Here is a 16,284-nt window from a genome sequence, read left to right as displayed (position 1 = left end):
AGTTAAATACAATGCAAGCTGACGCAAGAAGGTCTTTCTGTTTTTTCGTGATTAATTCATGACATCTTGGACTGATTAGAAATTCTTTAAGGGTATGGGGGAGGCAGCATCACAGCATGCCTTTCTTTAACAGGAATACCACGACAAGGACATCCTGAGCTGTTTTAATTCCTGGAAACTATAAATTAAGTCCCAAAGCTGAAGCAGAACAACAAACAGGCAAATATGACCTTTACTGGTTGAAAACTATTTTAATAATAATAATGGATTGCATTTATATAGCGCTTTTCGAGACCCTCAAAGCACTTTACAATTCCACTATTTATTCACTCTCACATTCACACACTGGTGAAGGCAAGCTACAGTTGTAGCCACAGCTGCCCTTGGGCAGACTGACAGAAGCGAGGCTGCCATATCGCGCCATCGGCCCCTATGGCCAACACCAGTAGGTGAAGTGTCTTCCCCAAGGACACAACGACCGAGACTGTCCGAGCTGGGGCTCGAACCGGCAACCTTCCGATTACAAGACGAACTGCCAACTCTTGAGCCACGATCGAGAGTTTTAGCAACTATTTTATATTTATTAACTGTTTTATACCCTTCAGTTAATGTATGAAAGGTCCACTGTATATATACAGGAAAAAATTACCCATGTCCAAATGCAGATACAGTTTATTTACAGAATTGTGCAAGTTTGTTCTACACACAGTAATAGTATCTTTACAATTACACAACTTCTGCATTGCATAAACATTTGCTCTCAATCTTAAATATACAGGAAGATATTTTTGTCTTCATTCATTCATCTCCAAGTTGTCCCGAGCTACAGAGTGCACATACTGCAATATTCAGCACCATGAAATCTGCCTGTAATTACTGGGATACCATCTTTTTTTTATAAAGAGGTGATTGTTAAGTGGCAAATACCCTATGCTTGTATTTAGGTTGAGCACTTGAGTAAATGTAGATTAGATTAGATTAGATAGAACTTTATTAATCCCTCGGGTGGGTTCCTCTGGGAAATTCGATTTCCAAAAAAGCACAGCACCGACAGAAGTTACAGAGTTAACTTCAGTAACTGCATTTTAATAGGATTATATTTGGATGAATCTTAGTTTGTAATTTTATAAAACTTGCATTTCTAGTAGTACTCAACTTGGGGTGTAAAATGCAGGTAAAGGTGGACTGAAGTATTTCCATGTTCACATACAGTTATGTAAAAAAGATCACAGGAGTCCCATGAGAAGCAAAGTACACCCTCTGATTTGGTAGCTTGTAGAACCATGTTATTGTAGCAATAACTGGAAACAATCTTCTTTACAACTTTATCAGTCTCTCACATCATTGTGGAGGAGTTTTGACTCACTCTTTTTTACAAGTCTGTGGTTATTCATTTATGCATAGCTCTCTTAAGGTCCTTCCACAGCATTTCAGTTAAGCTGAGGTCTGGCCTGGGTCATCAGAACACCTTAATTCTTTTCTTTTTGAGCCATTCTGCTGTAGATTTCCTGTTGTGTGTGGGACGTCCAAGCTTAAGCTGTCGAACAGATGGTCTCACATTTGACTCAATAATAGTTTGAAATACAGAGAAGTTCATTGTCGACTGCCCGGATACTGCAGCTGCAAAAGCAAGCCTGCAAGCTTGGATCATCACCCCTTCATCACCATGGTTTGCATTTTCCATGAAGTATTGGATATTCTGTGTTTGGGTGTTTGCATTAAGGCAGATTTCTTGACTTTGTCCTTTGTATCCAAAGTACATTGTTCAGATGTAATTGTGCAGACTTAAGCTGTGCTGCCTTTATAGAGAGAAGAGGTTTTCTCCTGGCTATCCTTCCAACAAGCCATACACATTTGCTCTTTTTCTAATTGTCCTGTCCTGATCTTTAGCATTCAATATGCTCACTGAGGCCTGTAGAGTCTAAGATGTAACTCTTGGGTTTTAATTCCTGTGGAAGCCGACAGGTGTTTGCAGTGTTGCAAAAGACTGCATAGAGTCCTTTGCAAACTTTCTTTTTCACATGACTGTCAATATAAATTTTCAGAGCTACAAATATAATTAGACTCTTAATTTGTGGAAAGTTTTGAGGCAATAATTCAAATTCAAATTCAAATTTTTATTTGTCACGTACACAGTCATACACAGTACGATATGTAGTGAAATGCTTGGACAACTGCTCGTGACCTAAAGAAAACAAAAAAGGAAAAGGCTATGAATAAGATAGGAAATAAATATGAAAAATTAAAAAGGGTAAATTTAACTAGGAAGGAATAAAATATAAATTAAGGTTAAAAATGAAATAACTGTACAACACAAATTAGAATGAAGGGTAAATTTAACTGGGAAGAATAAGATAAAGATAAATATATAAATTAAAGTTGAAAATAAAATAACTGTACAACAAAATACACAATACACAATATAGAACTATATAAGAATGTATGAAGAAATCTAAATATAAATAAATATATACACAATAACAGCAGCTGTACAAGTATTAACCGGAAATGAAGAATATAGTGACCAGTGTTGTGCAAAACCAAAGTCCAGAAAGTCCAGTGTGTGTGTAAGAACTGTATGTGTGGGTCAGTACTGTGTGGTGGTGTGATTGAGAGACCGTATCGCCTGCGGGAAGAAGCAATAAAGGTAAAGTGGGAGATCCTTGCAATAATAATGTTAAGAATGTATTTTTAATACATTAAAAAAATACATTAAGGAGAAAAAAATTGATCAAAACAGCAATGTTTTTTTGTTTTGTTTTTTTATCTTGGAGAACTTGCCACAATTTTTCAGTGGACGTGTCAGGTGATCATAATTTGACTTCTCAGAGTTTGTGGGTCCATGATACAAGTTTCAGGACTTTCCATTCTTCTTGTGTCTAAGCACTGTTCTTTATGCATCTGTCTGTTTCAGGCATAAATTTGATTCCTCTTGATATTGTTGCTAGAATGCTAAGTTTTAAAACCTACTAAGGAAAATTCTAAAACTTCTGTACAGTTTAACACACACACACACACACACACACACACAGAGAGAGAGAGACACAGAGACACACACACTTATCTAACAGAAGTCAGTGATTATGTCATCTAACACACACACGCACACACACACACACACACACACACACGCACAGAGACACAGAGACACACACACTTATCTAACAGAAGTCAGTGATTATGTCATCTAACACACACACACACACACACACACTTGTTTTTATATCTTAGTGAGGACATCAAATTGACATAATGCTTTCCCTACCCACTTACCCTAACCATCAAAAATGATGGACATTTAGTCCCCACAAGCATAGCAACATTCCAATTTTTGGTCCTCACAAAGATATCTAAACATTATTGTATTATTATTGTACTTTATTGAGCCCCGTGGGGAAATTGCTCTCTGCATTTAACCCATTCACTCAGTGAAGCAGTGGGCAGCCATTGGGCGCCCGGGGAGCAGTGTGTAGGGACGGTACCTTGCTCAGGGGTACCTCAGGGTAGCTGTTAAGGGGAATCGAACCCCCGACCTTCCGATCATGGGGCAACCACTCTACCTACTGAGCTATCCCTGCCCTGTAAACATGGTACGCACACACACGTCACTTTGCCCTGTTTGGCTGTGTGCTAGGTTGATTTCTATTCATATTTATCTGGTCTATCAGCTTTGCACAGAGGAAACGGTAAAAAGGTCTGTGACCCTGGAGAACAGCCAGACTTTTCCTGTCTTTGTTCCAAATTGTCTGTCATCATACTTCAGTCATCATCACGTGAAATCACAGTGAGAATTTTACAGAAGACGAAAGAGGAAGGAAAAAAATAAACTTAGTTCTATTTCTTCAAAACCCATTAGTTAATCACGTTAATCACGAGGCAGCTTCCTTTTTTCCACGCATCTTAAGTCTTAAGTCAACTCTGAGCAATTACAAATCACTGAAACTAAATTAAATGAATTTGTATCAGCAGGCTTTCCTCTTCACAACAGCAGGTTTTTTTTTCTGTGAGCGAGTAAATGGAAACAAACTGTCTTCTGTGGACTGGGACAGAAAGGCCATCCAACATCGCACCCTAGGCCTGGTGTGACCCTGCATTTTTATGTGAGCATAGTATTCAAAATTCAGCTGTTTTCAGCTTTGTTGAAATGATAATGACAGAAATGGGGCGATCGTGCCTCAAAGAGTTGTCAGTTTGTCTTGTAACCGGAAGGTTGCCGGTTCGAGCCCCTGCTCAGACAGTCTGGGTTGTTGTGTCCTTGGGCAAGACACTTCACCTGCCGCCTACTGGTGTTGGCCAGAGGGGCCGATAGCGTGATATGGCAGACTCACTTCTGTCAGTCTGCCCAGGGCAGCTGTGGCTACAACTGTGGCTTGCCTCCACCAGTATGTTCTTTGAGGGCCCCAAAAAGCGCTATATAAATGCAATCCATTATTTTTATTAAATGGCCGAGGGGCTCTGGTCACTGATCACAGAACAGTGATTCCCTCTATGCAGTTGCTTCAATCAGTACAAGGCTCATGCAGACTAACATTGTTTGCTATCTTGGCACAAAGAACAATCTTGTCTGTCATGTAGAATAAAATGATCAGTGTTTGACATATTACTGGTCATGACATCCTACAATCTAGAAAGAATGATGACTATTAGAGAATTACAAGCCAGGGAACAGCGCTGTTAGTGGGTGAGCAGACAGATGAGGAAATAAAATGATTCCAAATCTAAACCGAAGTTTGAGTTTCAAAATCACAAAGGAGAATTTCAACAAAGCCACGAGGAAGATGACACACCAGGGGGTTACTGGAAGCAGTGGCAAGAGCAAGAGTAAGCACTTAGAAGCCAAGCAAAACATGGAGGTAAGAGAACTGAGGACTGAGACAGGATTCAGCTGGGAGACATGACATGCTGAATGAATTATCATAGATTTAGGTAGTTTTAGACAGACAGCGGATGGAGTTATGATTTCTTCAATTACATAGGGGCTGTAAAGAGATGTCATTGATGACAACCAAACATGTTGATCTAAATGAAAACAGGTGTCCCCCATCAATCTGCCAGTTTCTTATGTCGTTCAGCTGTCTCAAGAAACACACCCTTGGCCTCGTCCCATGCTTTCCTGAGCTGTTAACAGAGGGGGATAGGTGAGGTGGGAACAACCCAGTGCACTACAGCTTTTATTTGTTTCGAGCTCTGTCTTCATCTGCCCACTCGCAAGGAGGTAGCCCAGAAAAGAACCTGATATTTCTTTGCATTAACTTCCTCACATTTTTCTGGTGATCAACTGGGTCTTTAGTAACTTTAAGTTATACATATGAGCTTCCACCTATCTTTACACCAGCTTTCTTCTCATTGGTTACCCCTGACAAACAAACATTTGATCGTCAGGTGGGTGGGGCTACTGTGTTCACAGGCAGAGCTGTGTTTTTAAATTTTTTAAAACCTCAAATAGAAGAAATTTAGAAACCCAGAAGATGTGTGAGGTCACGCTTATATATTTTATATATTTATTTACTTATTTTTAGGTTGTGACTTCTAGGACTCTGTGATAATGTGATTCTCTGCAGGTGTGCTCATGTGCTAGACAGTAAAGTCTAAAAAAGTAAAGTAAACCTTGGAGACAGGCTGCTAGGGATTATTATACTCTACCTACATTAAACCACCTTTCTTTGAACAATGTTTCCTTAGGCTAAAGATAATAAAAGAAGAGTTAATCCTTGTGAACACTAAAGCTCATTCCACCAGAGTATTGTCGTCCACTCCAGTGTTGCTATCTTTGAACAGCCTGTTATGTGTTCTGTGAGGTGTCAACTGATAGCTCTATAAGCGCTGTTGCACTACCAGTTGTCATTCCTCCTAAGCGAGTGCTTTTTCATATTTCAGTGGTGTAAAATTAGTCTAGAAATGTTTACAAAAGCATATGGTATGATCCATGAACATAAACTAAGATTTACAAATCTGCACAATGATTTGCGTGTTTTGACTTCTCACAAATGCATTTGCCAACCCACACACAAATACACAGCAACCTGAACACAGGTAAAATTATTTTGCAAATGCATAAATAGAAATTGTTACGGATTCAAATATTGGGGATGGATACAAGAGGAAAAACCACAATAACAACACTGGTCCGGCCGGGTTGAGTCAAATGATGATTTTAATAGTCACACGCGTGGGAGATGGACACTGTATGCAGACAGCCTCAGATCTCAAAATGGTGGAGCATTGATAAAACTCTTATAGCCTCTGGTGCCCCCACCTTATCATAAAAGCCTAAACATTCACATGCTTTCTCTCACACAGTGCCTAAGCTACGACCTTGGCTCCCCGTTTATCTGCTCCTGCTGAGATGGGGCAGAAAACTCCAGTATGTTCCATTCCCCTCTAATCAGACAAATAAGGCGATGATTTTCTGCAAACAGTATTTCTTATAACATCATAAAACAATATCATTCATCCACAATAAATCATCAGTCTAATGTAATGCAAATCAGTTTAACAAATGCAATAGTTATCAGCTTCTTCTACTTCAGGAGAATACTGCAAACTAAAACTACATAATAATTCACAACCTTTAATTAGGGGTATAACATGGCATAAAATAATATTATAATCTAACAAAATCTATGAATGCATTAAGTTTAACTTCACAAGTCACATAATTTAATATATATATATATATATATATATATATATATATATATATATATATATATATATATATATATATATATATATATATATATATATATATATATATATATATATATATATGCTAGCCTTTTGAAAATAATTTGCACAAATCGCCTACCTTTTGAGATTTTGGATTGGATCAAGGGTAATGAAACGTGCCCGACATTCAGCGAGTGTTAAGCAGTGTAGGCAGAGACAAGCAGCCAAAGAGAATGACATTTGCCTGATAAATGTCTTTTTCACCTTTCAACAAAGAGAGTGGCAGTGAATGAAATGGATTAGTGGAGTGAAAGTGGGCGTAAAATGCAGCAGCCAACCAGGTTTAACTTAATTTTACAAAATAAGAAGCTTGCAAATCTTTACTAGTTCAGTTTAACGGGAGTCCTGATCTCCAGAAATGATTTCGTTTAGTTAACTTTTTCTGTTACAATTAAAGAGGCAGTAAAGAGAAAAATGCTGTGAAGCAGAAGAGGAGCAAGATGATGTAATACATCTAAAATGCCACAAGAGGGAAGCCAAGCTCACCTTAACTGCCAAGAAAACTTGATGGTTTTTCCACTTTGTTTGTGTTTTAACTTCAAGTGGAATTATTCAGAATTATTATTTAATGATTATATTATATTTCGTTATTATTAAATAATAATTTAAATAAACATTTCGTCACTCCCACTGAAAACACAGATGTCCAGATAAACAACATCAACTTTTTGGAGTTTGTTTCTATATACAAATAATTCATTTCTTCTTACAGTAGTGAGTCAGGAAACACTCAATGGTTAGATTTCTGTGAAAATCCTGTCAATCAATCATGTCAATATTTGACCGGGACTGCTAGGCTCCATCTCTCCATCAGAGTTTCAGAGAACTGGGGAGTGTTTGAAGTTCACAAAGTTGTTTTAGTCTCATTGGCTTTGGCACATTTCTCATAACCTTGTTTGAAGTTCTCAGCTCTAACATATGTTTTCCGCAACAGATCATACATGCAGCATGTGCCAATATGAAGTCTTTGTCAATGAACAGGTCTAAATAATTGCCACCAAAATAAAGGTTAATATAACACTGTTTAAAAGAATGACGGTGAACACTAGAAGTGTGTATCATTGTTGTCCTACATTTTTATTTTTTTGGTAATACACTATATGTGATTTCATTTGGTCACAGATTTTTATCACACTAACAATTAAATGTACTTCCTTGCAGTGTAACTAAAGAAGAACTGGCATATATGTTGCTGCACTTTTATGCATCTTCATATTGCAGCACACCTCTTCTCCCCTTCCTCCTGTAAAAAAAAAGTCCCTGTAAAATAAATATCTGAGATGATTTATATAATGAAACAATGCTTGTTTACAATTTGACCGGATTTTGGACAGCCGTTCTTCCTCATTTGCCTTAGAGCATTTCCAAATATTAAGGAAGGGTGAAAATGACTCAATCTGGTGTGATAAACTGTTTTGAAGGATTTCACACATTCCTTGAGCCTTTTGAACACCTGAGTATTTATTGTCATGACAGATTTATGGTTCCAAACATTGTTCAGTTTTATCCAGTTTAATCATCATAGAGAGGAAAAGGAAAAGACTATTTGCTGGAGCTGGAGTTAGTCGAGAAACTGTTTTACTCTTGTTTTGTCAGAAGCTGGACACACTAACATAAGACACAGACCTTCACAATAAAACAGGAAACCACACTGTGGGGCCATGACGCAGGTGCAAATGTCAATTTTAAATTTCCTGACATCTCTGAAAACTGGCTGGCATATAGATGGTGAATACAAAAATCAACTCTTGTGACAGTTTGACAGCAGCCACAGTGATTTCATAGGGAGCTGAAATGTTCTAAACTCAGATAAGACTGATTCTGATGCAACATCTCAAACAAAAAACTGTCACAGATGGCATCATCAAAGTGGTAATACACTGATGTCCACAGAGGGGAGACGGTAGACAGTTTGCAGGTTAGATTTACTGTACAAAATGAAGAAATGTAGACAAAATAAACACAGTTTTCAAATGAATATTTTCAACAGAAGTAGATGTAGCGCATTTGTGCTCATAAAGTTTGAATTTGTGTTTGTATATATTGGCAATGCGACAAATCACCCAGAAAAACTAAAAAATAATCATTTTGAACCCACTGTTTCTGGTTTTGTGATAAATGAAATAGCAAAAAAGTAAAATGAGCCACATTTACTGAAATGTATTCAGGTCAGAGCAGCTTTGACAGGATATCATGAGTTATAGTCATTTACAACAAACATGACATATATTTTTGTTCCTTTACCAGCTAAATGAAGATCCTCACATAAATCAGGTATAAAAACTTTGTGTGATTTTAAAGCCGTAAAAACGGTTTTAAAGGCTTTAAAAGCAACTCATACACAGCTCATCACCTGAGTGCAATTTTATCTTTAGTTTAAAAAAATGTACAAATGGACAATGATCCACCTGTTTTAGCCACAGATATCACATTGATTTAATGTAACTACTGAGGTAACAATACTTTTTGATTTGTAAACAGCATATTCCTTATTTTGTAAAGAGCAATCATCTTAAATGAACAAAGCACCTACCGACTACCACTAGAGGGGCTTTTGCATGACTTTCAATTTCCTGTTTGGGTTAAAACAGGAAAATTTCTGTCTGTTATTATCTTCCTCTCGATCTCACACAACATGCAAAAATATCTCATCATCTCGCTTTCACCTTCGTTTGTTGCCCTCAATTCCTGTCGGCCAGACATCAGTTATCACACTGTTAGAAGTCGACTAACTTCTTATCTGACAGTCTGACTTTAGTCACTCTGACTTTGTAGCTGTGTCAAACCATTGTGTTGTGTTTCCTTCTTTTCCTGCTTCAGTGATAGTTTTTGCCATTTGAATTTAAAAGGTTTTAAATGTTTAGCGTAATACATCTCACTCTAAGATTCCTCTTTATCTACCAGAGCTAACTCATCGGTCAGCACTGCCTCTTCACTGTTGTGGCTGGAACGTCTGTCATCCAACTCATGGGTCGACACTGCTTCTGCACTGTTGTGGCTGGAAGGTCTGTCGCATAGCTCATCTAACTCATGGATCGCTATTGCCTCAGTGCTGCTGTGGCTGCAACGTCTGTCATCTGACTCATGCATCGGTACTGCCTCTGCATTGTTGCCCATGGAATGTCTGTAGTCCAGCAATATAATGGCCAACCTGTACAAGCTCAGTGTGATCACTAGGCCGTTCTTGATGGCAAAGAAACCAAGCATCTGGTGGAGGACTCTGAAGTGAATAATGACAGTCAGTCTGACCAACAGAAAAGGCCCATCCTGGATAAAGAGGGTCTCTATGATACTCCAAATATCAGTGCTGTGTTTAATAAAGAAGGTTTCCCGGACAACTTGATCTTCTCCGCCATTCTCTTCATCAGATTTGGTGTTCACCACTATGTTGAATAAGAAGAGGAAAAACAAATGATTGACAGTAAAAATGAAGCTTTCCTTCAGGTAGCTGCATGTAGTTTGACAGATGTCACATTTATTTGTTTGTTTTTAAAACAGCTTATCTCGCTTTTTGTTTAAGTGTGAAATTTACCAAGCTATTCTAGTAGAGTCCAAGAATACAAATATGGTCTGAATATAACAGGTCTCCTTTTAATTTAGAACCTGAATGCAGGACACAAGTGGATGGATTAACCAAAGGTTAGAAGTTTTAGTGAGGATGATACAGGAGGAAACCTTAGATAAAGGTGACATTAATTCAGAAATAGTCTTAACAAGTTTTTTAGCCACCCAGGTCAAAAGTATTTTAGCTACGACCAGGAAGAAGGTTCCCAGTGAGCAGAAACCTGGGGAGCTAATAATAATTATTAATAACAAACCAGAGCATAAGATATCCTTAAAGTTAGATACTTATCATTAGAATAACCATTTACCTATTAACAAATAGTAAATAAAGACTCGAGACCACAAAAACTAAGGTTGAATATTTCCTGTAACACTTTGAAAACACATCAGATCAAAATGAGAAAAAAATCATGCTGATATCTACACTGATATATACTGAGTAATGTGATGGGAATGAAAAGATGCCACATTGTTTGATGGAAATGGAAACCTACAGAGGGCTGAATTCAAAGACACCCCAGAAATCAAAGTGAAAAAATGTTGTGAGGAGGCTTGTCTATTTTGCTGAAATTATATTGCAGCAACTAAAAATGTGAGGGAGTAGTTTGTATGGCCCCCCACGTGCTTCTGTGGATGCCTGACAACATTGGGACATGCTCCTAAAGAGACCACGGCGTTACTGCGCTCCTAGACAGTCGGAGGTGCAACTTGGTAGCATCAGATGGGCAAAAAAATAAAGTCCCAGAGATGTTGTATTTAGTTTATGTGAGAGTGGGGACAAGTCAGTGATATCAATCCTTGATCCTACAGCAGCTGCCTACATACTCTCGCCACATGGGGCATGAGCTGTGTTGTGCACTAGGAGGAACCACACCAAAGCAGCTGAAAACTTATAACCTGCTACCTAATTCCTTTAATTTAAGTCTCGGGAAGTAAAAATGTTTGAGTTAGTCATTTAAAAGCACCGGGGGCTGTAATTTCAACTTACTTGCTGCACTTATGTACTTAACTGTTTACTTACTGGACTGGCTTGGATTTTTAGCCAATTTCTAAACACACTGTTAAGACTGTTTGTCTTTTTCATGACCGGGGAACAGGAAAGGAACTTCCTTACACTGCTGTAGCTCCTTAATAAACACCAAGTATTTTAAGGTACCTGACCTGCTAGATGTAGTGGAAACTGCAACATGCTCCAGGTCCATACAGCTAAGATGACGTAAACCATGGCAGGATTTTTTTCTCTGTAAGAAAAGTGACACCAATATCAGGAACTATATATGCATTTGCATACATTAAATGCAGACTTATGTCTCGATAGGAGAAGCACATTCTTAACGTACAAGCAACACGATTAGCCCCTTACTTTACATCTGACAGCGTCTCACTAGTAAATTCCAGGATGTCCGCTGCAGTGCCAACAAAAGTTAGAAGAAGCTGAGACAACTCATCTTTTGTGACCCCGCCTCCCAAAGGCAGAAGCCACTTCCCCACAATGAGGAGGATGAGCACGATCTGGTGAAGAGCCAGGATCCAGTCATTCGCGCAGACAGTGGACAACCTCTGCTCAGTATTTAAGAAAAGGAAAAAAGATGGCAAGATGTTTAATGCTGAAAACTTGGTTTTCTGAGAAGGTTGAATCACTTCACTCAAAAAGCCATTTGGGATTTAATCTCATCTCTGTCCTTTCAGTAAACAACAGTGAGCCACATGATAGTTTATGATAGTTTCCCACACATACAATTAAAAGCAGTTCTACAGAAGCATTTGAGTATAAGTAACCTGAGACACAGTACAGGTAATATGTCATAAGACCCTGCTGTAAATAAGAGAACCTGAGTTCCTTTGTACAATTTTTTAAATTATTATTTTCAAAATAAATAACAGAATAGTGGAGAAACTTATTAAATAAGTAAAAAAGTCTATTTTCTTGGAACCTGCGCTAAACATTTTTAAAACTCTTCGTCAATATTGAGACCCAGGCTCTTATTTTCTAAAAATTATTCCTATTTCTCCAATTAGTGGGCACTTTGTGAATTATCTAGCTCTTAATGCTGCATCTTGAACTCGGCTGTCAAACTCCTAAAGTTTGCAGATGACACCACTGTCATTGGCCTCATTCAAGATGGTGATGAGTCTGCATACCGGCAGGAAGTTGAGCGGCTGGTACTCTGGTGCAGTCAGCACAATCTGGAGCTGAACACTCTTAAGACTGTAGAGATGACAGTGGACTTCAGGAGACATCCCTCAACTCTGCCCCCCCTCACCATATCAGACAGCCCTGTGTCAACTGTGAAGACCTTCAAGTTCCTGGGTACAACCATCTCCCAGGACCTGAAGTGGGAGACCAACATCAACTCCATCCTCAAAAAGACCCAGCAGAGGATGTACTTCCTGAGACAACTGGGGAAGTACAGTCTTCCACAGGAGCTGCTGATCCAGTTCTACACTGCGGTCATTGAGTCTGTCCTGTGCTCCTCCATCACAGTCTGGTATGGAGCAGCCACTAAACAGGACAGGAGCAGACTGCAGCGGACTGTACGGGCAGCAGAAAGGGTCATCAGCACGCCCCTGCCCTCAATCCAGGATCTGTACCTCTCAAGAACCAGGAAACGGGCAGAGAAAATCATCACAGACCCCTCACACCCTGCACACAGACTTTTCTGCTGTCCTCTGGCAGATGGTATAGAAGCCTGCAGACCAGGACCACCCGACACAGGAACAGTTTCTTTCCCCTCGCCATCTCCCTTCTTAACAGTTGACCTGTCACACTGCCAGACTGCAACTGCACCTTATGTACATTTTGTAGTATTCATTCCACCTCATTCATTTCTGTATTTTATGTATATAAGTTTAGATTCGTTATTTATAGTTGGTTTACACAGCTTTGTGTATGTATGTGTAATATGTATATATAGACACGTGTGTGTGTGTGTGTGTGTGTGTGTGTGTGTGTGTGTGTGTGTGTGTGTGTGTGTGTGTGTGTGTGTGTGTGTGTGTGTGTAATTTACATTGCTGTGCTTGAGAGCCACCATCTATTGGAACCAAATTCCCTGTATGTGTCTGCACATATACTTGGCCAATAAACACGATTCTGATTCTGATTCTGATTCTGATCTTTGTCATCAATCTGATGATATTTGAAATGATGAAAGTAAGAGAGACTGTCCACTTTATGCTTTACTGTTTTCTACTTTTCTTATTAAGAGTACTAAGTGAAAAGGCACTGGAATTTGGATGCCGCATTTTGGATAGGTAGCTGAAATAAATTCGTTTTTGTTTTTTTTAAGTGTGACAAAAATGCATTGTTCCTACAGGTGGAGTGGATCAGTTGGATTATTTTATTAATTTCCAGTCAATCTTAATGCATGAATGAAAAATGAAAAAATCAGAGCATAAATAGTTTCACTATGCGTTCAGTCCACACTGCATGCTTAAACAGTTTCCAAGAACTAAATGATGAAATCATCATTAATCATTTTATTTTACTTGAGTTGCTTCAACCTTTTCTGCTGCTCTTTCTGGCTTTCTTAAAGAGAAGTCATTATGAAACAGTCAATATGCTGTTAAGTGTCTTAGCATAAAGAAATAACAACCTTTACAGTGGTAGTTCAGCCTTCTTAGCGAAAGACCAGAAGAGGAACAACGCCACCGGATGTTATTTCTGTAGAAGGTTATGTCAGTCTGCCCCAGGGCAGCTGTGGTTACAACTGTAGCTCGCCTCCACCAGTGTGTGAATGTGAGAGTGAATGAATAGTGGAATTGTACAGCGCTTTGAGGGCCCGAAAAGCGCTATATAAATGCAATCCATTACCATTATTATTATTATTATTATTATTATTATTATTATTATTATTATTATTATTATTATTATTATTATTATATGTCCCTTCCTGGCTGAAGATGTTTTGAGTGAAACTCTCTGTAGAGTTTCACTCAAAACATTGGTAGAAAAAGTGGAAAAACTGGTTCTCTCTGATTAGACATGGATAACGAAATAAATTCCTGGCAAGTCTGTATTTGCTCATTGCTTGTCCCATTTGAGCTCATTCTTGTATTTACAGCACTTCACATGGCACAGTGATCTTTCTCATTTCATTCATTCACAGTTTCTTTCTTTTTTCTCTCTTTATTTCTGTCACAGAACCATAACTTAACAATTCAGTCACTCTTACCTTAAGTAAATTCTGGTTTGTGGTGTTTCCCTGCTCGGTGCTTCGATTCCACAGTCTTTGCAAAGTTTCTATAGAATCTAGTTTATTGCACTGAAAACAATTTAAAGAAGCTTTTGTGAGTGAATTTCACGGGGTATTTATTATTTTATTGTAATTAAATCTTATAAACCTTAACATTAATAGCAGATGTGACACTTGATAGAATCGGTCAATAAATGTACATGGGGTACCTCTAGATCGCTGGCTTTGTCTTGCTGGTGTTGTATCTCCAGAATCCAGATCGAGGGAATAATAGTAATGAGGAAGAGAAAGATAGGAGGGGAAAACCTACAAGACAACCAAAGGCATTCAAAAATGTTTAAAAAAAAGAAAAGTGATAAGCATGTTTACTTCAAGCATGCAGGAAGACTGAAGAGATTAACTTGAAGTAATAAAAGTCAAGGGGTATCGTACCACCATTCGGGACAGTTTAACTATTAGCTTCCCAGCTTATCAATATAGTAGCAGCAAAGGTACAAACTACTTAAATATGCATGTAAGGTACACCGGGGTCGAGATAAAGACTAGGAAAAGATGAAAATGCATAATTTAATCATGCATTATACTGTTATACTGTCTATTAGAGGGGGAAAGTGCAAACGATAGAGCGGAGATGAGTTTGAAAGTAATATGAGTAGCTTCAGGCATTAAGTAGCCTAATGAATACTTAAGGATAATATAATTACAATATTACACCACTTTTGTTTTTACCATCACTTGCATGCATGCTCCTTTATCTTACCATTTATAATCCTGTCCTTTTCGCATCTTCAGTGTTACTATCATTTCAACAACAAGCGGCAACAAAAGAAAAGCCAGAAACAAGTAATTGTTATCCTTCTTAACCGATGCCACCCTCAACACTCCGATGACAGCAACTAAAATAAACAGCGCTCTGGTGAGGATCGCACTCATTAATTTAGTCAGCGCCATGTCGGTGGCTTAACGCAGTTCACAAGTGATCACCTCAATTTCCAGTGTTCACTGTGGCTTTTACTGTAAGTGAAACAAAACCTTTGGGAATGCATTTTCAAATAAAGTTCCCATGGATAAAGCCCCGCCTTGTTCCTCAGGCACAACATGAAAAAGCATGGGTCCATGTAGGGGAAATAACAGTAGAAGACCAGAAAAGGAACTGTGGTTTGAGTTTCTTAATAAACCGCTGGTGTATTTGTGAGTCATAATTCTGGTGTTTCTGGCTTCCAAGGAATAAAGCAATTTTTTTAAATGACTGTAAATGCTGCTGAGTAGCCTAATGTTTAATGTGAAGCTCATGATGTAACTCACTTTTTCTTTTTTGCTGGGCCCCCCTATGTTTTACATGAAAAATGTTCGCCCCCCCCCCCCCCCCGCGCGCGTGCACGCACGCACGCACACGCACGCACACATCCTCCAACCACACACACCCATATTTTGCTCCATTGCGCTTTATTTCACACCTCAAACATTTAGTAAACAATTAAGCAAATACAAGTAATCTGCAATAAATTACGGGTAGTAATAAAATAAACTACTAACTCTTTTACGCTACGTCCACACCTACACGGGTATTTTTGAAAACGCAGCTGTTTCGTCGTAAACGGCGTTTCGAATCACCGAAAACAGATATTTTTTAAAACCCTTTTTTGCGTTTAGTTGTGGATGAGGAATACAGAGTTTGACACAACGTCAAAGGTATGTGCCTTTTTTCACGTCAGGCTGTACGCCACATTGTTTACATGAGCTGCATTGCAGAATGGCAGACAGAGACAAAATACTGTTACTGTTAATCTGACTATCC

At 38.5% G+C, this 16,284-nt stretch overlaps 1 protein-coding gene across 1 annotated transcript; it reads right to left on the bottom strand.

Annotated features, from left to right (window-relative positions):
• Window positions 1-7,993: 7,993 nt before the first annotated feature.
• On the bottom strand, window positions 7,994-15,519 carry LOC147315994 (transmembrane protein 26-like). The gene is made up of 6 exons (XM_086259085.1): window positions 15,247-15,519; window positions 14,696-14,792; window positions 14,466-14,555; window positions 11,657-11,853; window positions 11,455-11,534; window positions 7,994-10,112 (listed from the first exon to the last, which is right to left on the bottom strand). Exons 1-6 carry the CDS (start codon window positions 15,435-15,437, stop codon window positions 9,610-9,612), a joined length of 1,158 nt encoding a protein of 385 aa, XP_086115211.1. The 5' UTR covers window positions 15,438-15,519; the 3' UTR covers window positions 7,994-9,609.
• Window positions 15,520-16,284: the final 765 nt, after the last annotated feature.

The sequence above is a fragment of the Aulonocara sp. 'chitande type north' Nkhata Bay genome, linkage group LG13 (genome assembly GCF_057382095.1).
Source record: "Aulonocara sp. 'chitande type north' Nkhata Bay isolate Kocher_YH1m ecotype deep benthic linkage group LG13, A_spYH_male_GT1.1, whole genome shotgun sequence".
Taxonomy (NCBI): domain Eukaryota; kingdom Metazoa; phylum Chordata; class Actinopteri; order Cichliformes; family Cichlidae; genus Aulonocara; species Aulonocara sp. 'chitande type north' Nkhata Bay.
The sequence above is the reverse complement of the archived record's forward strand: the minus strand, read 5'-3'. Positions and strand labels throughout refer to the sequence as shown.